The sequence below is a fragment of the Varroa jacobsoni genome, unplaced genomic scaffold (genome assembly GCF_002532875.2).
Source record: "Varroa jacobsoni isolate VJ856 unplaced genomic scaffold, vjacob_1.0 scaffold_64, whole genome shotgun sequence".
Classification (NCBI taxonomy): domain Eukaryota; kingdom Metazoa; phylum Arthropoda; class Arachnida; order Mesostigmata; family Varroidae; genus Varroa; species Varroa jacobsoni.
In genome coordinates, this window is record NW_019212966.1 from 209,997 (window position 1) to 235,751 (window position 25,755).

The window sequence follows — 25,755 nt, forward strand, 5'->3', positions numbered from 1 at the left end:
AAAAAAAAAAACAATTAAAAACCATTCAATCGCGTTTTTCAAGTAATAAATGCATAGAATCTGATCCGCTCCAAGTGACTGCTAAACACCCATTGAAGGCAGGTCTTCGTGTGCTGATGCATACAATCCAAGTGACTATAAGTTTTTCCCGCTTATAGTATAAGTGAAATTTTACGTCGTTTTTAATATTCCTTATCCCGTCTTCATTTACGTCTGATCGTCAATTTCTGTCTTACATATCTATTTTGAATCTGCTCACTACCAGCCAGTTCTTTTAAACCTTCATCAGTTAGCCAACTATCACAAATCGTGGATATTACTGATTACAGAACTTCTTTTAATCAGACTAGGTATATACATATATACATTGTCATATATAATGAAGATATATGTTATTAACACAAATAATGAATAACATTTTAAAATAAATAACGTAACAGTATCATGTTTATTGGACAAACAACGTTAATAAGTTATAAAGATCGAATTGAACTAAAACTAACTTGTTTATACTTTTAGATCAAGAGCTCAGACGATGTTCTGAACAACACTTGGCTAAAGTTGACACATCTTAATTATATATGTATATATATATATGTGTAAAGAAAAACACATTATTCATATATAAGAAGGACGAGTGGACTTTGGCTTAATTGTGTTTCATACCTATTACAAGACAACGTACTATTATTAGTTCTATATACATAACTTAGCGCAAATCTAAGATGTACGTGTGAGAAGTTTATTCGGATATTTCCTAGTTTTTTTTTTTATAACACAATAAGTATAGATTATGTGGTGCATATTGTCGTACAGAAGAAGATTCAAGATGGTAGTCTTCAGCTAATTTAAACATTCTAAGATCTCGGCAGCTAAATTTTGCTTTTGTTTAATTATTAACAAGTTTATATTATTTTCAGTCTCGGTAAAGGTCATAGGATGAAGGCGGCAATAGCTAGTATCAAGTTGAGAATTGCTAGAAGTAGCCAGAAAACAACAGAATAAAATATCTATAATCGACTGTATTGTTTTACTGTTCTAAATCTAATCCAATAAAAATGAATCTATCAGACGCATTCTGCTGCAGTATTCTGGTGGAGCATATTATCAGCACCGATCGTCCAACTTAGCAGGTTCGGTGTCACAGTAGGGATGTAAAGGTTGGCGGTAAAATGACGGTAAGAAGCCGTTTGTTCAGAGCAGGCGCATCTTGGAAAGCCTGGCCGTAACAGTGACAGTGACAGAGCCGTCGTAGCGTCCGCTAGTGCTCAGGAGCCAGTCGGTCCTATTCGGGCTTCTGATTAGGCAGTAGAAGAGGGCACATATAAAGGTGCAGCGACAACAGCGATAATGGTGATAGTCGTAAATGCCTACTATATCGCCTGCGGTAGCCTCTCTGCACGACAGCGTCGCCACGCCCTTGTTAGCATAGCACGAAGTACCTTGTCGACAATCGAGCATTGATCCGCGTCTGCACTACGGCAGCTTTACATTGCTTCATGGGTATGAATTTTAACTTGTGACTTATAACTGTATATATATATGTATGTATATTTGGCTGTTCGCACCACTTGCCTGCTACATAATATGAAAATTTTAAAACATGCATGGTAAGATTTTTTTAGTAAAACGCTGCTTCTGTATATTCTTTTCAACACAATCAAAGTAGCCAGTACAAGTGTAATTTTCGTTAAAAAAAAACTAGTACTTTCTGCGTATATCACAAAACTGAATTGACCAATAGCTTTATTCTTTTGCACACTGGATTTAGAACTAGGCACGTCATAAAACCTGTACTGGAATATGTGTCAAAGGTACAGATACATGATAAGAATACTTTCCTTTATTCTACTCTGCCAGCCTAGTCCACTAGAGTTTTATTCGTTCGTGAGTAAAAGGTTGACAATGAATTCGCTGGGTCTAGACCCAAGTAACCCGGTTTCACCGTGTTTTGTCTTTAAAACAGCGTCACAAACGACTCGCATCTAAGCAACGCGAAGCTAGAGTATGACGTGGTTGAAGGTTGCTTCCCAATCACAGACCGCAGCAGTGTCAACAATGGCTGGAGGTGTTGTTGGTAGTGAAGACGACGAAAGGAACAGTAGCTAAGTAGGCATACTTACTTGAATCGTGAGCTTTTCATAAATGTCATAAAAAATCCCACGGGGGTTAACTCAACTTAAGCAAAAAAAAAACGAGGAAATCTGCTGGGGCTGTGCTTCGGAGTTCAGTGGTCTCCGGTTTATTAGCTGGCTTCAACTTTGCCTCTATTTTACCGACTATTGTTCGCAGCTATTGGTCGTTGGCGGTACGGCCAAAGGGGCGCTTTGAAATTCACACATAGCTCGTTGGATTCGTTTTTGAACACAAGGGGCGCAGCGAGGCTGATTTTTCTAGATCAAAAAGCTGTACGTCAGTGTATTTTTCGAGCAAGCAGACTTTCTATACTTGCTTAGTGAAGCTTTTGTTGACTGCAGTGATGATTACGATAACGGGATTTGTTCGGGTATCATCGTTTGTTCCTCACTGGAGATTTGCTCCAATGACTTGCCCATTCCGAGAAGCATTTTTACTGTAATTTTTTTTACAACGAACACTTAAGTGACTGCATACACTGCCAATGATTCTGTTTTGTAGTTCAACGCCCACCCCTTGTTCATCCTAACATTTGTCCCCCTTGTCCTAACATTTGAGAACTGTGCAAACAATTGAGGTCGTAAAACGATCTTATATATAGGAATATAGAGATATGCAGAAATAAGTTGGTTGTGTTGATGACGACAAGTGCGTTGTAAGTGTCTACGTATATGTCGAACTAATGGAGATGAATCAGCTCCTCCTTGTAGACTCCGAGCGATCCTTTAAATCCGCCATGTTCACCTTATTAAAACTATGACCATCGTGACAAACGTTTAGATCAAAATCGTTATAGCCGCACATTGTACTGGCTTTTTTCTAGATAATGTTGAAAATCTATTGACATTTCTAGCCGATAAACGCATAATTAATGGTCAAACGCTATATCGCATTTTGTAGCGTTTACTCATTTAGTGTTTATCGTGTTAACATTCCCCAGAGCAGGAAGCTTTTTTCGCGCTTGGATTTTGGAGATGCTCGTCGAATCGAAAGGCAACACAAAGGGTCCAGAGAGGTTAGCTCGTACGGACTAAGTGAGCAGTATATGTGTTTAGAGTTATTTCGACAATCGTAGCTGGCTCTAAGGTTACTGGTATATGTATGATACATCACATGACAGAGCATACTGCCAGTAAGCGTACTCGTCAGTCCATATCTTAACCAAGTAAAAAAATGGCCGTGCTTTACTCCCAATAAATGAAAGTGCCCAATGGATGGGCTATACTTACTGCCTGCCGAGTTTCAAATTCGAGAACCTGGTACTCTTCGGAATCAGGGTTAAGGTAATTGGTGTTATAATGTAGCTTTTTGTCTCCCATACGATCCAATTTGAACGTCAATTGCATCGAAATCGTTGCTACATGAAATGATACGATAAATTAAAGGTTATTCCAATCGGCAAAACAAACGTTTTTGTTTCGATAGGCTTAAGTTGAGAAATGTATTATATATTGTTGTTTATATTTACTGAATACACTATTCTGGAGCTGTTTTCCTTACAAAAAAAAAGTTCGCTTTATGTAAAGAAAATTCGGTATCTATCGATCACCACAATTGCTCATGATACCAAATGATGCTCAAGGAGTTATATTAATTTTTTCCCAAACTGACAAACCGACGCTTTTTACCTATAAGGTAATATGAAAGTATTATGCGAAAAGCACCACTTATTGTTCTCACTTACCTAGACAAGGTCCTCTGGGCTGGGTTCGGGCATAACCGGGCCTACACGTACAAGTGCTGATACCTTGGTCCGTGCGACACCACTCATTCAGGGTCGCATCACAGGTCGAATCATCACCTACAATGCAGGTATCAATGCGGACTAACGTGGCATTTGATTTACTTTTAAACGTTGGCTGCCTTTTCGGCTTCTGCTGACGGATTGGCCCTGACCCATGGCGAGGTGACGTTTTTACATGACCGAATCCTCCTTGGTGCACTGATGGTCGAACAGGATCCACGTCAACAGGCACCACGTACGGCTTGCCAATACCATGTCCTTTGGTGGAGCTTGCCTGGCTAGTCGACGTGGTCGATGCTCCTGTTGGAGCGACACTCACCTCTCCCGTACTTTTTCCATACACCACGTCGTCTTTAGTAGTTGTTGTAGAGGACACTACAATGGACGGTGTTGGTGTCGACGATGAAGAGGCTTCCGAATACACGATTGTGGAGGTCGTCGAAGCGACAGTCAGGCTCGGCGAAGTGTTAGCGGGGCTAGATAACGTTGTAGGCAGAATCGATTCTGGGGCAACGAAACCTGTCGTGGGAGTCGGCTGAATTTTTGGTTCGGAGGCGCTGCTCTCGGTTGTAATAATCTCTGCAGGCGGGCCCATGTCACTGCCGTGGCTGACTGTCGGGTTCAGGTCACCAACAACAGTGATGTCGAATATCGACGGTTCCGGTCCGTGGGTAATAATATCCGGTTCGTTGTGCGGATCATAGTGAATGTTCATTCGGCTGGTATCTTCTGCACCAACAGGGAGCCATGCATTTGACGGTCGAACCTCTGCTTTGCTTGGTCGGGGTGTTGCGACTGGCTCCAGGACTTCGATCACAAACGTGCCCTTCTCGTGCTCGGTCGCGTCAGTATGACCGTTCCGGACTGGGGTGGCAGACAAAGAGCTGGCGCTAATAACGGATGAATCCACTATTGTGTTCGATGGGAGTAGGCTTGGAGGTGCATCTTGAATGAACACGATCGTGTTACGTGACGAACTTCGAAGTGGTGGTTGGGTCGTTTCCTCATCAAGATCGGCGGGGACAGTAACTGTGGGTGTTATATCAGACGTCTTCAGTTCGAAATGATGGTGAGGCCGCTCGCTATGTATCTCATTACTCACCCCAAGAATATTGCTAACATCCGACGGTGAAGGGTAATAGAAGCTAGGTGGGGTATGTGGCGTCGCTTGGTGGTGTCCCATTAGATGATGTCCACCTGGTGGAAAATTCAGGTGCGGGATGTAAGTAGGAATATTAGGTTTTCCTGGAAACTGTTGAGCCAGATCATATGGCTGAGGTCGCGCATGATGTGGATGGGGTGGTGGAAGGAATTGTGGGGGTGGAGGCGGACCCACCAGTGGCGCTTGCGGGGGATGAAAATTAAAACTAGCCGGGGATAGCACCGGCGGTTGAGGCTGCTGTGGAGGTGGGGTAGCTCTTCGTCGAACATCACCACCCAACAATTGGATCAAGCCAGTAAGGAGTTCAATGGTTGGGTTCCTAGTCCGATCTGGACTCTTGGCTTTAACCGTTTGTGAGGGACTGATACGGCTAGGAGAATGATCCTGACGGCGTTCAGGCTTATCGGGCGATGGAAGAAGATCGTCCTCATCTCGAAACGCGGCTGTCATAGTTGTTTCCTCAATGGTTGGCGAAATCACAAAATTGTAGCCAGACTTTTCACCATACGGAACGGTGTATTCGACCGTTGGCACCTCCAGAGCACCCATGGTTTCCGTAGATAAGGTGGACGCTAAGGGGGATGATGCATCAACTATTGAGCTCTTTAGTTGCACGCTGTAAGGCAAGTCTTCATCAGGATGCCTATCGCCGGCTTTCGTCAAACCCTTTTCTGTTGGCGTATCGTGAACAAACAATGTGTCTGACATCTCTGTTGGTGACGTGTGGCCTTCGATATCACCCTCAGTGCTTCTAATAACTCGTTGCGTGGTTTTCTCCGTTGTAGGATCAGCTCTGAGAGAAGCTTTTTCAGTTGTCTCTTCTAATGCTGTTATGCTTTCCTTACTGGTCGCATATTGGACGACATTTGTTGTGGCTTTTAAATCAGTATAAGACTGGGGGCCGATTGGTGGGGTTACCGTATCTGGTGCGGTTGTGATGTTCGATTTTACTGACCGTGGCGTATCTATCTCAACGATAGTGTCTGCATCAGTAACCGTCGTTAAGGAAAATGTAGCATCATCCAACGGCGATTTGACCGTGGTCACAATATCGTCAACGTTGACTATTCGTTCGACATCGCTGCTGCCGGAAGGATCTTCAACGTCAGGGTCTGTTGTACTCGAGGTCCTGCGAGGGTTTTCGTCACTGTGAGCTCCTTGAGCATAAGCTTCTGCTTTAGAATCAGTCGCATTTTGAGAGGAGGCTAGGTTTGCGCGTCGAGGTGGGAAACTTCTTGAAGAGCTTCGGTACGTACCTGCAGTGAGATCTCGATTCGGTCCGACGCCTGCAATGGACACATAATGCTTGAGGCTGAAGCTTCCTCGACGAAAAGTGGTAATATGGCACAAATGTTACAAGAGCTCATACGCTGTCTTGTCAGTACAACTTAATTGATACAGTAGCTAAAAAACTATAGCCTAGATGCAAAAAAAAGCTAACTTAGACTTGCATCGAATAATATTACTAACTAGTAGCATTTCTTTGTAGAACTGCTTTCTTAGGTTTAATATGATTTTTATATCATTTGCTACTATGAGCGAAAGATTAATCAACAGAGATTTTACATGTTTCGATGAGGCGTACGAACTGCTTGTGATATAACAATTTTCAGCGAGCGTTAACGAAGCAACGCCAATAGCCGCGTTCGGCCCGGCGTCCTGACATAGGCTTACGGAAGAACAAGCTTGATTTAAATTCGTCCGTTCTATTGTCTATTATGCTATAAGAGTCGTTGTTTTGACAAGTAAGTATCATAAATATAATGACAAGTTACACTGCAGATGCTATTTGCAACCAATTTTTTCACCATACGTATAACTTAAGTATAATATAGTTATAAAATTATTGCAAGTTACACTTTGGTCCAAAACAGTGTCGTGCCGTGAGCCTACTTCATTTTCTATATTTTTATCTGTGTGTTATTATCCGACCGATCAGATCTTGTGTTTCTTAGCTGGGCTGTGTTTTATGATTTAACTTTTAATGCCGGCACCAGTTTCTTCGACTTCGTCTGCACTAGCAGAATTGAGCGTGCGCTCTTCCCGATTCCCCTAGTATACTCGAACAAAGTATACGCACTGTAGAGTATTGAAACAACGATAGCACAAATACATCACATACACGTGTGAAAAGGTGTCATGCACGACATCGTTTGGCTGTGGTTTCATTGCTTTTATGGACGAACAAAAAGGGATTTTCTCCCGTAGATTCGAATCAGTTTATGCCGGGCCAGCCGGATAATTCTGTGCGTGGTACCTGACCTATCTATGATTTTCTTTCGTTGTCTTTTGTCATTCCTCCTAGTGATAGCTAAGACGTAAACGATACACGATAGAGCCTAGCAGCTTATTTAATTCTGTCTCCTAACATCAATTTGCTGGCGGAAATGTTGTTTGCGAGCGGCTATGCGTCTTCCTTACGACGGCGTTGAGTTTGTGATGATTACAGCATAACGTGTATTCAATCATTTCGGTCACAGTTTGTGCCGACAACTTTCATTTGCAGGGAAAAGGATCTATGTGGAAGGCGAACAGCAAAAGAAAAAAAATGAAATAAAGAAAAAACCATCGACTCTTTTGGTTCACGGAAATGTTCGAACTTCGACGGCACGGGAGATGCTGATTAAACAACGTCAATACGTTCTACTGCGAAGTTAAGAAACTTCATTTCCGCACGATGCTATTGCTTTGTATAAGCCATACTGTTAAGAAGTAGTCCTCTGCTTGTTCTAGGCCTCCTTCGGTACTCTGCGAGCGTGTAGATCGTTGGTTGACCAAAGAAATCAGGCTAATAAAATCATATTTTCTAAAAATCATTAGAGAGTACGAGAAGAGGGTTATCGAAAAATATTTAATTAAAAAAAAAGGCAAAAAGCTAACTCATTCTGAAATTTTCTGTCGCCATACCTAACTATACCTGCATAGGAAGTTCATACACAACTATAAGGATCCAAGTATCCTAAATAATTTGACTTAAGCCAGCAAGAAAAGACGGTGTCTCATTTTTTTCCTAACCTTGCTATAAATAATGATATTTTCTTATAAGCAGCCTGAATTAACAATTAATTTTGAATTCAGCTTCAGTTAAATTCAGCTACGTTCAGTTATGGTGAGCTAGCAACAATTCATGGTAAAATCATTGCTCTCAGGTGGCTTTGCTTAAATATGATTTTGAGTAGGAAAATTTAATTTCGATTCTCGTCCTGCCATAAATGGCAATGTTTCTTCAGAAGTTACGGGTAATCGTCAGATGGATTAAATTCGAAATTTATTATAATAACAATACGTTCAGTTTATTCGGCTTAAACATAATAAACTAATATAGAGCGTAGTAAGGCTGTAACAGAGGATCTCCGGTTGATCCCGTTCTCTGCTTGGGTCTGCCTAGCAGACTGTCTGTGGGTATCTCTCATTTTGGTTTTGAAACCTTAGCATTCATTCGCCTTTATGAACTGACTTTCGATTATTTGCAAAATGAACAGCTCTCCATTGGCCTGCACGTCCTTTATTGTCAGTCCGTCCGTCTTGTGGCACACTGATATCTGTCACAGCACCAAACAGCAATAGTTGTCTGTAAACTAGAGACGTCAGACATAGATAATGCTGGGGTCCTGTAGTAAGTCAAGGCTTTCCGGTGACCATCTCAGACAAGTAAACAGCTTGTGGCGTTTGCTTTTGCAAATCGTGCTGAACCTCGCTAACTGCAAGCAACGAATGGACGTCATCGTCAAGAAGTCTAGCAGCGACTGAGCAATAAGGTTGATTGCCCCCCGCCCCGCCCCGCCCACTTGGGCTTACCATCACCGCAACTCGTATAATGTCAGTGCATCATACACGTTTGGCATTGCGAACTATATAGAATATTTGAATCACACTTTGAAATCCTAAGATTTTGTTTACCGGATAATTAGTTGCTATATTATCGTTACCACTTGTGGCGTCAATTTACGGTTATCATAATCCGATTTGTCTGGAAAAGTTCTTTTTGTTGGCTTGATCTGATATAAATTCTATTCTAACATGTTTGTCTTCATGAGCAAAATGCATCAATGGCATAATTTCTATGTACCATTTTGTGCACTAAAAAGAGCGACATATATTTGACCCTTAAAACTTTGTATTGTCTAATTTCTGAACAACACATCAGCCCTTAAGAATAAGGAATATCCTATTAATTGAACAGCAAGTATTTTCAGCTGTGAATCGTAGATTCGCCGTTTTTATCGAGCGATACTCGGCGTTAGAATTCGATCCAATGCCGAGCCTGTTTCGACGACGGCGATTTATCCTTACGTGACCTTGTGAACAGACTCAACATGCTGGCCTTGGCCTTTAGCCTACACAGTAGCATCGGCTGGTGACTCTACAGTATAGCAGCATTAATACAAATGATTGTAGCTCACAATAGTAAGTTGGAATCAGCTAGATTACCCTATTATAAATAATGAGATATATGCCAACTATTATTTTTTGCCAATGGTTCGACATCGCTACTTCTTTTTATTATTGCTAGTTCTGTTCACAGTATCGTTGACGGGAATCAGACGGATCGGATATATATAGTCAAATAACAATTGAAGAAACAGATTAGCCAAATAGGTCCCTTCTTATAGACAGCTAGAAATGTTACGGTAGTAGATGTCATTTTTTGTTATTTTAAAATTTGCATTGTAGGCAACAATCTAATTTTGTTCCCATGCAAATAGCGGCAAAAAATGTTCCTCGAGGCAAGGCGAAGTTCCCCATTAGCTTCAATTGTCCCGCTAAGATGAAGACGCGTATGCACAAGTGCTCGCGTTGTGAAATTTGCACAGTAAAATAAAGCCAACGATATTGTGCGGTTTAGCTAACATGCAACCAATACATTTTTGCCTCAGAGCTTCCCGAACACGGCAATATTTGTTGAACATGGCTGTATCAATGATAACGCAGCGTACCGGGGGAGTCTCTACCGGTCGTCTTGATCCCCCTTAAAGGTGACCTCATTGAGGAATAAAATAAAGAAAGCGGATCTTCCGTTGAGAATAAATTATGAGTTGAGACGCCACTCGAACATTGTGCTAAGTCACCAAACCACTGAGAATTATAGGGTATGGCTGACACGATGCAATCCATCCTTTCATGCGCCGCGAAACGTCTTTATTTTGCCTCGATCTGCGTCCAGTTGGTCCTTTTTTGTAGACATGTCATCAAGGTTTGAGGTGCCAGCATCGCCGCAGTGCGCATCTGTAAGTACTTAAGCCATTGTCCGAATGACGGTTTTGAAGATATACAAATTAACCGGGAGACAGTAAGTATAAAATAAATTATTCCCAGCAGTCTGCGTGTGTCCGTCACTATACGTATTAAAACGTCAACAACCTATTTGAAGAACCTTTTCTCCTCAATCAGGCAATCCACACCGTGTAGTCTTTTTCTTAAAAGACATTCATGCTGCCGCACAAACTCTACGCTATTGATTTACGCATATCACTTTCGACAGATACTAACTGATGACGTATTTGTCGGCAATGTACGCGTGCCGATGAAGTATTTACTATGTGTTTATGGGAGCTTATAGTCACCACTGTCGTATTAGTCTTACTATTCTGTTCTGTTCTGAATAAAGCAAAATAAGTTACACATACAAAGAGTCCATCCTTCTTTAATCGTAAAAAAAGCATTTTATCCTATGTCTTTTATAGGTTGTTAAGAAGAACTTCGGACATACGCCACCACTGTCACTTGCCCGTGTGTAACCTTCACCGGGACAAAGGTGTTAATCGCGGCCATTAGAATCCGCATCGCAGCTTTTCAAAGCGTTTCTGAAGAGTGGTGCGTCAATTCCGACGCAGCTAGCATTTATACAATGTACGTTTGCATCGTCCACCGCCACAAATTCCACCACCCGGTGACAGTAAGCATCAATATCTGCAATAGTCCTACCAAAAAGGAGCGATTTCTTTGCTAGGGTGACCCCGCAATAGCTTTATGAGCAATTGGTTGTATATGGGGCAGAAGCAACAAATAGCAATGACCCGGGTTTAGCGGCATGGCCAGTCATATGGTAGGTTCGTTACGGCTAGCGGAACAGCCGTATTGCGTTGAGTGCAACTTATACTTAGGATGCGTTTATCCGTTTTGCTATTGCCTGTTTGATGCTTGTACCCCTTAGAAAGGGGCTGCCGGCTGGTTTCGTAGCCTTAACAATTCAGCAGCGTCTACGAGCTTTCCGGCAACAAGAACTCAACAGCCATGAGAACTAGCAGCTGAGCTAGTCGGACGCGAGCACCAATAGATAGGAGAAATGCTGGTAGATCTCTAAGTGGTCGGCTGGACTGTTCCGAAGTCTTTGCTTTCACGCGATGCTCAGTACTGTATAAACTGCGTGGACATTGGGTCTGCATGGAATGATTATCTTGAATCGCAGAAACGCTGCTCCAGTGGCCATCTCACGTTCCAGCGAACGACGCAGCCGAATCAGCGGCGTAGCAAAAGGACTTCACTCACACCATCAGCATCAAAAGCGAAATAAGATGAGATGGCACTTTATTATCAGGCCGCAAAAGCGCTGAAGGTGCGGAGCAACTTCTGATGAAAGCAAGACAAAAAGGGGGCCAATAGGTCAAATAAGTAATTTGGCTTATGAAGATCCAGAATCCTAGACTCAACCATATATGGTTAATAACCGAACGTCCGCATGCAATGTTTTATGTCGATGGGAATATGGAGACAAATTTAATTAGCGCGTTTTTGTCGATAGCATATGCAGTGAAAAGCCTCTTAATGGATTTGTCGATTAGGTACGTGAGGGGACGGGACCGAAATAAAAGGCAATGCCAGAACTTCGGAGTCCAGATTTCGATTAACTGAGGAACCTTGATTGCCGCCATGTTGCTATTTATGGACGTTGAGGGCAACGTGCATCGTATACGACCATATTCTTATTACACTTTAAACTAGCAGTTTTACTAGTATTTTCTTTATTTCGACGGGCTTTTTAAAGGGTAACTAATTCTGATGATTCAGATGGTAGCAATAGTAAAAGAAGCACCTCAGTACTTCTACCAACTATCTGATGATATAGCTCTTGTTAGACTATCGACTGTATAAAGAAGACGTTAGTCACGAGTCAAGTAAGACGTATCTTCTTTCCTACGGATATTGTATTAATGCACTATAAGCTTATACTGATTGTCAATGCAAGTAAATTCAGTTAGTACAATTATGGCGTCGAAGGGCAGTTTGCTGAAGAGCGGCACCGACAACGGCTTCATGTAGAACTTGTACCTATTAATGACACCAAAGAGAGAAATTCAATTTCGAGATAACGAAAAACTCAGATTTGCTAGATGCAGTCGCAGCGACAGGCCCTGTAGTACCAATGTTCTGGATGAGCAGTTTCTCGCTTGTGCACCTTGTCGATATGGATGCTCGCTCTAAATGTATCAAACAAACCAGAATACGGCCTGTGTCATTCTTCGTTTTTGTAGCTATGTGTCCTTAGTCTAGAGGTCGTCCCTATCCGTACTTAGAAGCTGTCTTATTTTCCCGAAATGAACAATGTTAACGAAAATGAACTGCTTGCTCGCGACGTTTATAAGGCATGTCGCCGATGTGACACGAAACGGAAGAAACAGCCGTTTATGTTCCCTCTGGTTATCTAGTATCTACTAACAAACGTCGCAAATTTGCTTGAGACTAAGGAAGATTTATTATTTGTGTATTCATTTAGGCGGCGTAATCTACGATTATTGTTGTCGAAATCGTCAGTTTCCCGCAGTAGATAGATATCGTTTCAGTAACAGCAGGAGTAACACAATTACATTTACAAGTAGAACAGGGAAGACCACGGGCAGAAAGAGGATAATTCCTGCTAAGGTTTTCTAGCTTCGATGTTAGAAAAATGTGCTAATAAGCAAAATAAAGGTATTTAGCTAGACAGGCCGTCCGTTCACGAGCAAATGGTTTGTGGTCAGGTTGATCCATAACCATGTATGTATAATGCGTCCTTACCATCCGCATAGCCCGTGGATTACTCTGACATTATTTCAGCCATCCCGGACCGTCGATAACTAGACGCCTATTTGTTTACATAAGCTATCATCAGTGATAAGCAACATATAGATATATATCGCTCAACTTCTTTTTTGTTTCTACTTATGGCCCGGATTAACCTATGGGAGGGTTTCGTCTAAATATGCATCTTTCCGCTAATTCGATTATTTGTTGTAAAACTGCTTGTTTTTTTTAGCAAAAAAAGCGATTGTATGGAACGGAAAGCGGGCAACGGGCAAGGTGAAAACGAAAGCTTCGACAGAAAATAGCTGTGAATACGGCAGTAACAACGGCCACATTGGTTGGAGTCACACGCGAGGTCTCCATCGTGTTGATTTTGCGCTGTCCCGGTCCGTCACCGCTGATCCACTTTGGCTACTTACAAATACTGCCACAACCGATACATTACAACAAGTAGCAAGCAGTAAAGTACGCTGCCCCAAGAATCCATTGATAGTGTTGTGGTAAGCATATGAAGATAGATTCAAATTTTGCGGGTCGACTGACTATATATTGCTCAAGTGTGTCGCTGATTTTTGTACTATGTATTATAGGAAAAATTGCCAAGCCGGTTAGTTCCAACGAACATCACTGTTCCATCAGTAGGGCGAACCGACCGTTGCAGGACATCAAATGACATCTACCACTGGCGACCAGCAACGGTGCTGCCTTTATTACCGGAGCAGCCATAGCCACATGGCTGTAGAAAATGGCGATCTTCGTCGTCTGCTCCGCGTCAATTCGTGTGCGTGCACTTCAGAAGAAGAATGAGAAGCGTAATCAGAATTCGAGCAGACTTTCACTTCGACTTGTCCCGTTCGCCCGCCTTCATGTCGAGATGTCCGACTGACCGACCGCCGACCCCCAACAGCGACCGCCCGCGTTACCGAATTGGGTGACTTGCTGCTTGGCTCTACGATTAATACTATTACTGCTAGCTTACAGATTGCTGTTTATATTTTGTTGTTGTTGTACAGCTTAGACAGCTCAGCTGAGCAGAAGCAACAATAACAATAGCACCAAGTGCTGTCCCAGATACCAGAGCCCAGATTCTGTGTGCGATTCCTGTTGATTCCGCTGTTGTTCCCGCCGCCGTCGGAGGCTCTTTTCCCTCGTCGCTGAGTTTTCGCAAAGATTATATATATCTTTACCATTAAACCAATCGCTACTTCAACCAGTTCATCTGTGAGAGTACCATAACATACAAAGTTTCGTTGGCGCACTCCGATTCGTCGCTGTACGTGCCTGTTCGTGGCTTGAAGAGTATTTCATAGGTGATCGGCAGAACATGGCTAGATAGCGAAAGATTATAACGAATGCAAGTACGCTATTGGCAAGTGTAAATTTGAACTAATGGAGGAAGATTTCTCCAGCCGAGAAACAACACAAAGCCGGAACTGGGCAGTGACTGGCAATCTCGTGTTTTCTCTAGTCCTGTGGATAGATCTATATGTAAGGGCTGAAGTGTTTATGGACCAGTGACGACAATCATAACGGCACTGGAATAATCACGAACGGCTGATGTTGCCAATCGACAACTGGGGATACTATTCTCCGAAAAAGTAGAGAAATAAAAGTAATCTTCCGCGACAAACAGCAATCCCCTTAAAAATGTGTACAGGCGAAACAGGCATCTGATCATGGAAAACAGCCTGGTGATGTCAGAACCGTAATAACATCACTGGCTTTAATCCACGAAACATGCAAATATCTTTGGGATGATCCTGCTGATAGACAATGGCGACCGCAAGAACAAAACTAAATTCAAAAGCAAATTAACAAGTGCTTCGATGCCATCTGTCCATCTAGGAATCAGGCGAAGACTGCGAGACAATAAAATTAAATGATCAGTCATTAGCATGGGGCACCTATCGAACCTACCGCCCACGCGATCGTCCCACGTCGACTATCAATGGAGCGTTAATTTAAAAAAAAAACCGAATGCACCAGGTGTGGTAATATACAATTACCAGAAATTTTCGCGACACATTTGGGAATTTACTAGGACATTAGATTGGCCGTGAATAAGATAAGATAAACTAGAAGTGGTGGAGGCGTCATTGTACCACAACCGCAGTTGGAAATCAATCTCGGTGCTACCCAAATCAACGAATGAATAGCCTTGACATTGCAGGACACTGTTTTGCTCAAACTCTTGTTGTCGTCTGTTTATATGGCGACGAAAGTATCCGCATAAAATATTTTTTGCTTGCAACGGCTTAAAAATGGAACACACAGCATGACCGAAGTGCTGTTGCTTACACGTCTCTTTAGGTGAATCAGTGCAGGCCTACACCAATACACGCTAGTTCAAACATCGATCCAGCCATAATCAGGAGTTATCTTGAGGAGCCAGGCCTTAGCTAGCACAACAACGATACTAGGAACGGGCCATTTGCGCAGCTGAAAATATACAAATAATTGTCTGCTGTCATCCGTTACGCCGCTGATTTGGACATTCATTAACAATTACTCTGATGCAAACAGTGACGCATACAGGGTCTTGAAGAGCGACATTGTAAACTTTATTAGCAAGAATGGTAGAAAGATGTTTCCGTTCGTCCTTGAATTTTACATGCCCTAATGGCTACCTATGACGATAATCTGCATTGCCTATTTAGGTATATTGTGCAATAGCTTCACACTATAATGTTCATCGATACCGTGATTTCTACAGACGAAAACGACGATTCTTATTTTATACAACCCTATTTTTTTTCTTTCCGATTTCGTTCCATCAATATTCCTACACGTTACATATCTGTTATACGTTATGATAACGAATATCGAGTCAGTCTGCAGTATTAGTAACTGTATAATACTGCTATATAACATGTTATACTCATGCAATACAATAAATATTTGTGTTTATTTATTGTGATGCTCGCCACCCGGTGGCAAAGATTTCTTTGGCTGGATCGAGATTATAATACTTTTGTTGATAACGTTGTTCACGTACTGTTAGTTCTAGCACGTCTTACGTATAGTTCACTGACAGGAATCTACTAGTGGAAAAAACAAGTCGACCAGCGTCCGATCTACGATAGCCATACGCACCTGTTACGCTATAGAAAATGTATTATTGGCAATATGGTAAGCTCTGTTTTTTTATAAGGTAGGCTGTCTGATCCAACGTTCACATTAAAAGAAAAAATATATTTCTCCTTTGAATTGACGAAAGCAACCGAGATTTCTGCTTGCAGATATAGCAGACCATATGAAGTTCGACCAAATAGTAAATTCTTATAATTAGTACGTTTCATGCCTGAGTATTCCTCATATCCGCAACATATAGAACCAAGCTGTGGTGATATACATAGAGACCTAGATTTCTGGCCTTGAATGCTCTTTTCCAGCGTAGATGCATCACCAAGAAGCTATTCACTGACGGATTTATCACGTAAAATGTAGTGCCATTACCTGGTGAATAGAGATGGCGTGGGGCTGGTCTCATTAATGGCCTGGTAGACAACATGGGCGGCCGCTTAATCTGATAACCTGTAACGGCGCCGACGTCGACGGCAGCGATCTCTAAACTATGTGTTTTATCCTTCAAACTTATACCGTAACCGGCTTCTGTCAAAAATCAAAATAGGTGAGTGAGGGTTGCCAGCTCTCCGACAGTTCACCGATAACGCCTCGCTTAGCGTCAGCTAATCAACGAGATTAACCGTACATTGCGATTTGTATTGATTTTTGTGTGATATGGCGATTTTTGTCGTAAAAGGGGCATAGGACCAAAGGAAACTGATCGGGGACCGCTCGAAAAAGAAAGCTTGGAAAGTTTGTACAGTGAAAGTTGGTATATACGGTGAGCATCATCAGTAAGAAAAACTGCGAAACACCTTCTCAGTACGGAGTACAGTGAAGAGATAATTGAGTGTTGGAATCCATTACAGGTAAAATGATACATCTAATCCAATCACGTGAGAGTTGTTTGAATTGTTTTAGGTAATACTAAAATATTGTATATTCTTATCTGTTCCGCTTGGGCCGTGGGACTCCTTGCGCGAAAGAAGACCTGCAGCAGGCGTTAGATCGTATGACGATATCAGACTTTTTCAAAAAGCAACATTTATTCCTTTCGTGCCAATCACGCTCAGTTGCAATGTCTTCAACAATATGTTCTATGTCAGTGTTAAGATGCATTTCTGCCATGTTAGCCATTCGAGTGCAACCGGTCAAGATTGCATACGGCTTGTCACACAAAAAAAGTTTATAGGTAAGGCACACTTACACTTTTCTGCCGTTTCTCACTCACCATTTTTAATTGCTATCGTCGACAAACGTATTAAACGGGCCATGCTCCAGGGAAAACATGAAATTAGGTTTTACTTATCGTTTTCGATCTCATAGCGTTCTGTGTATCAGGTACGGACTCTAAGTTGAATTTCCATACAATACGTTTCGCATCAATATACAAACAGTCATAACGATATGCATCTGCTTTAACCTACGAGACATCTCACCGTATGCGGAAAGACGCACGCCATATAGACTCACGGGTTCGTGGCATATCCGTTTTCGCCCCATGTACACCTAAGCATAGTACGCTTTAATGTAATAATGAGCTCCCTAACACAGTCTTACGTAGGTAAGAGTCGTCATTTTTGTTTGTCCTATGTCCGTCAGAAAGGAAGCTTGAGGTTTTACACTGATGTAGACGACAGTGCTTTACCAGACATCCGCCAAATTCAGCATCTGCGCTCAACGTTACAGGCTCATCTATTGTTATATGTACATCGAAGTTTTTATTTATTTGTATTTTTTACGGCTAAAGTAGCGTAAAGTTAAAAACCGGTTGCGAATGAGATCAGCCATGCTGACTCTGCCAACTTTTTCTTTCACTGCTACCTTTCACAGGTACGAAGGTAAACATGAACGGAGCACGAACAAAGGGTAATACCTCTTGCTGTTGATCTTCCTCCATAGCTTCTTCTCCTCAGCGTACTTTTTTTAACCAACCCCAAACAAGGATCACCCTTGCTTTATTTATATTATCATCAAAGTTCTGCAGTGAGTCATCAACTTCTGTGCTTTTATATAATAGATTTTAACTTCCTTGAATCACAGTCCATATACGCATGACATGGATTTGAGCCAGCGTCAACAGCTGTGACGGCGTAATGTGATGCTGACAGTCGCCTCAACTGCCTGTTCTTTATTTTGATTATGCAGTTCGGCCAGTGCAAGGGTCGATGCCCCCGGTGTCAACAGGGCGATAACCACTATGTGGAGAGCGTGTCAGTGGTAAACGCCAATCCGTTACTGGGCTTTAAACAACGCAGGATGAACCATGGGTACCGACAGACAACACTGCGACGACTACTTAGTTAATTGACTGTTACAAATGTAATATCGTCATAAATAGTTTTGACGCGTACGCCTATGTGAACGGATGGAAAGCAGGAAAAAGGTCAATATACATAACTACTACAGCACTTCCAACGAATGTGTGAATCATGAGTGTATATATGTACGCGTAACACAATGTATTTCAATCAGCTGATTGTTCTGTCGGTTTGTGATTTTATGTCAGGTACGAAATTCCCACTAATTAATGCCTTATAGTCACAGAACGACTCTACATAATGGTCATGTCTTCGTTACGTTAATTCGTTACGACATATACGTACTCATAACTTTATGAGTACGTATATGTCGTTAAGATCGACTGATGCTGAAAGAATGAAACAATTGTATTTGTCCACATTCTTGACGAAATGTCTTGCCGATTGGCTGCCAATCGTCTCATTGCCCACTTCTCGAGGTGCCAGGTGCAGCATAATTCTTAAGTAATTGTCTTCAGAGTTGCTCGTTCCGTTGTGTCGAGTTTTCTGTAACTTCTCTTCTCCTCCGCGGTCGATTTCACCAAACATGGATGGGGCACGATTTGTAAACCCAATTTTGGTCAACGAACGGGTCATCTCAACCAGTTGACCCAACGAGATTTTCTGCATCTTCTTGAAGAAAAAAACGCAGAGATCTCCTGCTCATGCGCCGCATAACCGATTTCGACTGTGCAAGCCCAAAATGAAGCGAAGTTCCTCCATGCGGCGTACCAGTGATCGATTCGGTATGGTTATATCTAAGAATTGCTATACGAAGTGACACGTCGCATGCGACCCTGCGAGACGGACAAAGCGTCACGGTTTGTGCGAAGCATGTAGGGACACCCGCCTTTGAATTTTGAATACTAACAGAGCAAAAAGAACTCAGGGGTCTATGGTGCAGAATTTAAGCGAGGCTCCTAATCATAATCGGTGTCGCCGTATATATTCATACATAGAAAATGAAGGTCTATTTGATAACCAGCTGTCCTAACCCGTTCTTAATTACCGAAAAGATATGGCCGATCAAGTTGGCCCATGTTAAAGCTTTACTCTGAAGACATGATATAGAGGTGCTAACATGATGATAATGCACGACATGATGGAATTTACCTGCAAATTTTCATAGTATTTACCGTTTGAGGATGCTGTCTCAACTATAGCACAAATACAAAACAAATGTACACTCAGCCTCAATGGTTTGTATAAAACAAACGTACCTGAGAAGTTTGCAATAATCACGTGCGAAACAAGTATAGGCCTGGGGAGTAGGCTGTGAAGAAATACACGTTTTAGCAGATAGATACGCGCATAGGTAATGACGAGATAAGTCCATTCTGGTCTAGTTGAGTCACATCTGGTTGCTTTTGAGATTAAGTTTTATAAAAAAAAAAAAAAAACTTGGAAATAATGGAAGTGTTGCGGGTTACGTCGCAAGAGAAATATGCCAAATTTTATTAAACCGATCGTATCATCTACAACTAAGGCTTCTATACTGATTGATGCTAAGTAATTGAAAAATCATTTGTCACAGGACTTAATGTTATTCCAGATTGCTACAATCAATCTGCACATAAAAAAACACTTTTCGGTTAACAGTACCAACCAACTCGAGTTTAAATCATCAGGAACCGATAATCTTAATGTGCAACAATAATAATATTAAAAAAATGTCCTATTTGATTTACAGGCATTGGAGAGGCGTTTGAAAAAGAGGAAATTGATTACGTAGTATGCAGAAGTCCGCTAAGTTTTCAATCGACTATGAATATAAGCAAGACACGTTGATCTTCGCATTGGATACTGATACAAATAGCGGGCAGTAAAATTGCCAGGAGACACAGAATTTGTATATACTGGCACGATATCTATTTGGTGTAATACTGTGCTGCCATTATATAGAATAACTTGTATGGCCATTGATTCAATTATACCTTAGCTTAAAATATATTCGTGTACTTTTAGAAGCTGGTTTAGCCGTGTAACTAATCAGCATCTTAGATGCCTTAGTTTCTCGTAGCGCGGAACTTGGATAACTTTCCAAGATTTCACAAACTGACGTCAGACGTTGTAACTGAAATGTAAACTCCAACGCAATGTACAAAACATTTTTTTCGTTTTATTATCATATCTAGCGCAGCAAATTCGGCACCAATCGCAGTTATTTAGTGTCGCTTTTATTTAACTCACTGACTATAAGGATAAACATTAAATAAAGGATTCGTTCTCGTAGATCGTTTACTATAACGACGACTATCGTACAGATCGATCTCTAAAGTTGAAACCACGTCGAACACGACACAATTACGCGGTTTTTCGCGAACTTGTGACGTATTACGTCTGATGCAGTCGTATAGATACCGTACTTCCAATTAATTTTAGACAATACATATTTTTCGAATAGAGTTTACTGGATAAGTAGTCTAACTTAAAAACGACCTCTTCTAAAATCTCTCTTGTAAAATGATCACAAATAATAAACAATTGCCAATAACGAGGTGTAAAAATTCTCAAGATATAGAGGCTCATTCTATAAAAGCCTTTGTTTCGCATCTGGTATTAAATAAAAATCCAGTCTTCCGCCAACGGTTCGTTGCGTATGTACGAGATGTTCTATGCGACTCCTGTTTTCTTTATTACGGAATGCTCTCTGGTCACGACTCGCTCTTCGACGGCAGCGGCCTTCGCTATACGAGGCATGAAGACAACGGACATCAGACTTCAGCCAAGTTTCGGTTTGCCACAGCAGCAATGGCGGCGGTAGTAGCACCGCCACTGGCACCGAGGTCTTTCTACCGTTAGCGTGCTTTATTCCGAACAAGCCTCGTCGGCTAGCCGGGGCATACGGAAACTAATTGGCCAAATTTCCAACAGCCCTTACTACCTCACACTCGGGCCGAACGCAGTGATGTTTTGGCATGACGGCAATTTTGCCGCTCCTGCAGTGACCCCACGACCTCCTCGAGTCACGATCGGATTGCGGAGTTGATGTCGGTGCTGGCCGTAGATAAATAATTCAGTCGATTTATCTGTGACTCAGTTCACTGACGTCTTCAGTTGGTGTTGTTGCACTCCACAGTTACAGCCATTATATATAAAGCGGACTAATAAAAGGAAATCTCAATAGAAACTATTAACAAATTTTACTTGATTTGATTCTATGTTTTCATTCCATACCTACTGCGTCATTTCTAAACAAATTAATCAATAAAATTACATTAGACTCCGAAAGCGAATCTTCAGCCACGAGTCTCTAGCAGAAGACATTCGGCCGGTACGTACTTCTAGCCTTGTAGAAACTTGAGAGAGTGAAGATCGGTTAAGCTTACTATACGAGAAATGATCTTTGGTACCTATTAGTCTCGAATATCAACGTCCAGAGGTCAAGCTTTTATTCCCCGAGAGCTACATCGCTGCGAAAATTCATCGAGGATTGGCAGTGGCATTAGACGATAAAAAGCGAAAGCACAGTATATGGATAGTGCAAACGTGTCAAGAACGGAGATCGGAGCGTTGAGAACAAGCGAAGAGATGACCAAATGTCGGGACCCGAAAGGCAAAAATGGATTGCCGTAATCGGGGAGGCTGTTTACGGTTGTAGAAGTCGCAGTCTAAGAGCTCTGCCGGCCGGCGTTTCACATGTAATACACAATTATAGCCCAAGTACTGAACATCTGGAAACTAAGGGAAAAGGGATTCGCGGTGAATTGACTCCAGGCCAGTTGGAAATGCATATAGTGTATTTCATGTGCAATTTGCGTTTCAGTCAACAAAAAACATACGGTCGCCATGGGCGAGGCATCGATCAGTCTTTACTACAAGTTGAAAAGGGACCAGGCGAGAGAATGACGTCTCCTCAAGAGAAATCGAGTTCGGTGGTAACATGGGGTAGGTGTACTAGCATTGGGTACTATGACACATGCACAAAATGAGATGATGAATACGGCCCTCTTTCTCGAGATGCTCAAGAGGCTTATGAATTGGTGACATGAGGATCGAAATTGTGGAGTATGGTCACTTGATGACAACGCCGAACATCACCGCAGTGCTTCCATTACTCCTTGGATTGAAGAAAGAAGTATCAACCCGCTTTTTCTTCCGACCTAAGTTGATTTAGGTACGATGTTTTCCATGCCCTAAAAGGAGAGACTGGTGAGCAAGCATGTTTGACAAGCCATAAATGAGAAATTATACAGCGGAACGCGAATGGTTGGTATATGGCTGCCCAGAAGCTGCTAGAGCTTCGGGACAAACGTGTAAGAATAAAAAAGAGTACCTTGAATGCATTTTATAAAATCTTCATTCTAACTCAACTTGTTCAACAGTTATTTTTTTAATTTCAAAGCCCGACGTATTTACCTGCAACAGCCTGATCATTGACATACAACTACAGTAGTAAACAAAAAATCTAAGAGTATTTGCCTGAAAGGTCTGGCTTCGAGAAAAAAAAGTCCAATTTCTTTAACCTCTAAGAGGTCCCTATAATTCACTTGTTGTCTTATCGCCATTGCTGCTTATCTGAGCGGTTCAAATCGGTTCATTACTCGTGATTTCGAAGATGGTGCATATTATAAACTCGACAGCTTTTTGTCTACATCGTCGTTAAACGGCTTGAGTCTCTGCCAAACGAACAGCCAATTATAAACATTTCATCATGGACTGCCACAGCGCCTAAACTAACGTGATGAGTCCTGTTTCGCTATTAAACAATAGAAAAGAGAGAAGGTTTCTGATTCAATGTTAAAACCTGGAGATATATTGTTTTGACGATGGCAAAGTTTTCAATAGTTATGATAAAGGTCGATAGAACTTACTGGAGATCAGTACAATTGACGCTGTTTCGGTGAATTTTCAAGATGTGCTATGTACTATAAAGTATCGTTCGGACGATAGAACAGTTGTGCCTTGATGTGTTTTTTACAACTCTTCAGAGATTCATTTCTTCTCCACATCCGGCGCAGTTGGAAAGATAATCACAATGGCGTTATAGAAGCTAATGCAAGTTGCATGTTTTCATACTGCATGCCTCTCAGCAGCGATATCGGAGCTTGTCTGAGTTGACAGTGACTAAACGAAAAACGACCATCTAAATTGAGCGGCGTATGCGGCTGATGCCGGACTCCTCACGCAAACGTATCTTCATCATTAGGTAGAGATCTCAATGCTGCCTGTCATTGACTATCAAGGCCTTATCCTAGTGCCTGCCATCGCTCCCAAAGATGAACTGATCCAACGCTGCGATTGATAGCCTCATAAGCTCGGGCAGACAGTCCGGGGCTTTCTAGCGACTCCTTTTGGAACTTATTTTGAACATTCTAGATCACGGTAAAACTTCAGCGCACCAATTAAGCGAATGAAAAGGAGGATGAAATTTAATAAAAAAAACTCTACCCAACCACAAAAGCCTCGTCCTTTTTATGTAGACTAAGACCCCTTCCGCTTTTGTTCTTAGATGAAAAGCGACGACGCCAACGTAAACATGAACGGTTTTTAAAAATAAACCGTCTAAATGATTCCACTATAGAATTGGCAGTGTTATACTTCCTTTAAGATAGCTGGGTGCAACTGGACATTTGTATTAAGTATATGATATTACGCAATTTCTTCATAATTTTAGCACCATTTCTATCACCGTAATTTGTCTTAGGTTCATCTCTGAAGGGTATACTTGACCGTTTTTCTTTAAGGCACCTGTTTATCAAAGAAGGTGTTGATATGTTTTCGGATACGACATGTGTATAATAGAGACTATTGCGGTCTTGTTCCGTAAAATCCACATTATTTTTTTGTTTCTCCTGCAATGTTCAGGTTTGTTTCACGGTCGCTTCTGCTTGCAGCGTCTTCAATGGTCGTCGTTGTATTGAGAAGCTTGCTTAAAAAGTAGGTTATATAAAAAGAACCATCATTTCAGATTCACTCAGCACAGACTTCGGTTTAAATCGTTAATAAGGCTAACTGAACAAGAAAATGGAGTCCCCCCGATAATTAATGACACTGCTTTTTCCTGCAAGAAATATGTTTGTAGACAACGTATTTTTTTCTTTGGATATTTTCCGACGAAATTGGGCCTTACTCGAGATCGATTGCTTGAGATATAAGAAGCCAGGCTACATTCGCGCTTAGTTCGCATACGCCGACTGGCAAGTGAGTTCAAGAAAAGATGGCTACGTTACCTTTTTTTTTTAATGTCTAATCTAGTCAGCCGATGACATAAACCCACTTACGTTTATCATGGTTTCAGAACAGAATCAAGCGTCATAGGGGAGAAAGAATGATATTACTGGTTAGCGTCCGAGTAACGGGTGATATAGCAAAGTTTTAGAATGAAGAATAGCAAGCAATCTTCGTTAGTAGCGTACAATGCAATGCTATTGATCTTTACATACGCCGTATATATTCGTTGTATACTGAGTACTGTCACAGATTCTCGTTCGTGAAGATAGTTTTTACGATTAACAGGCCCTATTAAAGCATATGATGTTAATCTATACTCTATCGTTGCCACAGGATACGTATTTGATTGTACTGTATAGAAATACTATCTTTCAAGCAGTGAGATCCATAAAATGGCTGGCCGTTATCATGGGACGACAACAACAACGACAGCTGAGAAATAACAACGAAGTAATCTATTTACGCTTTACATTCGTTTTATTATTACCGTTAGATTCTAGATTAGTTTCTATCGTCCGAGCTCGTGATTGCGACTATAGGCAATCGTCTACCATAGCAAACCCTACTCCGCTATCTATTCTTTCCTCCGCTTAGATCATATCCTGTGTCTAACACGTGTTCGATAATAATCGTCTTCAAAGCACCATAATGCATCTCTTCGTCATCGTCAACTGAAGTGTTACGCATAGATATCTACATAAACAAGAAACAAAATTTGTTAGATGAGTACCAGTGGCGAAGTCGGCGGACTGTTAATATTTGGATCACGTTTAGGCTCACAGCTCTTCGGCGAAAACTTTAACGTTACGCTACTGTAAAGTCTTCACCTGTTTCCAAAAAAAAAAGCGTCGACTTCTAGACGAGCTGAGGAGATAACGGCTACAGATGCTCATTACATATATACTATCATTATGTATGGCTATGTAGATGCTCATTTTTTCATATTAGAGACACATTGTCCGACTTAAGGTTTTACCAGCTCTATTCTGAACGTGACGAAATTTTGGCGATAATCCATTGAAATGCAACGTTACACCTGACCCGCTCAATTAATGGCTGACGCACTTCTTTCCGTTTTGTCGCTTAGATTTATTACTAGGAAAATTAACGCTAAATTTCAATTTTTCGTAAATGTAAGCGCTCAGCATTGCCTTATTCGACCAAGGCAGATC

At 41.6% G+C, this 25,755-nt stretch overlaps 1 protein-coding gene and 2 long non-coding RNA genes across 12 annotated transcripts in view; 2 read left to right on the forward strand and 1 right to left on the reverse strand.

Moving 5' to 3' along the window:
• Positions 1-25,755, reverse strand: part of LOC111261778 (uncharacterized) — a 55,513-nt gene that overhangs the window by 4,857 nt on the left and 24,901 nt on the right. The window contains exons 1-3 of one of the 2 annotated variants that reach the window (XM_022835540.1): positions 17,549-17,631; positions 3,821-6,328; positions 3,366-3,493 (exon numbers count right to left, since the gene is read on the reverse strand). In XM_022835540.1, coding sequence (XP_022691275.1) covers positions 3,366-3,493; positions 3,821-6,328; positions 17,549-17,612 — 2,700 coding nt within the window. In that variant the 5' untranslated portion in view covers positions 17,613-17,631. Of the gene's footprint in view, positions 1-3,365; positions 3,494-3,820; positions 6,329-17,548; positions 17,632-25,755 lie in introns of those variants that run through there. The other variant, XM_022835531.2, reaches the window with a different exon arrangement.
• LOC111261847 (uncharacterized) lies at positions 191-7,858 on the forward strand. Of its 3 annotated transcripts, XR_002681247.2 has the most exons (4): positions 191-1,503; positions 1,967-2,109; positions 6,656-6,787; positions 7,549-7,858. It is a non-coding gene; the product is annotated as an uncharacterized LOC111261847 (long non-coding RNA). The 3 variants fall into 3 exon arrangements; XR_002681245.2 differs by having other exon boundaries at positions 191-2,109; positions 7,523-7,858; XR_002681242.2 differs by having other exon boundaries at positions 191-2,109.
• LOC111261819 (uncharacterized) lies at positions 13,830-21,560 on the forward strand. 7 transcript variants are annotated; one of them, XR_015311756.1, is made up of 5 exons: positions 13,830-15,353; positions 16,045-16,978; positions 17,943-17,978; positions 18,258-18,495; positions 20,100-21,560. It is a non-coding gene; the product is annotated as an uncharacterized LOC111261819 (long non-coding RNA). The 7 variants fall into 7 exon arrangements; XR_002681221.2 differs by having other exon boundaries at positions 13,839-16,172; positions 16,436-16,978; XR_002681223.2 differs by having other exon boundaries at positions 13,839-16,172; positions 16,441-16,978.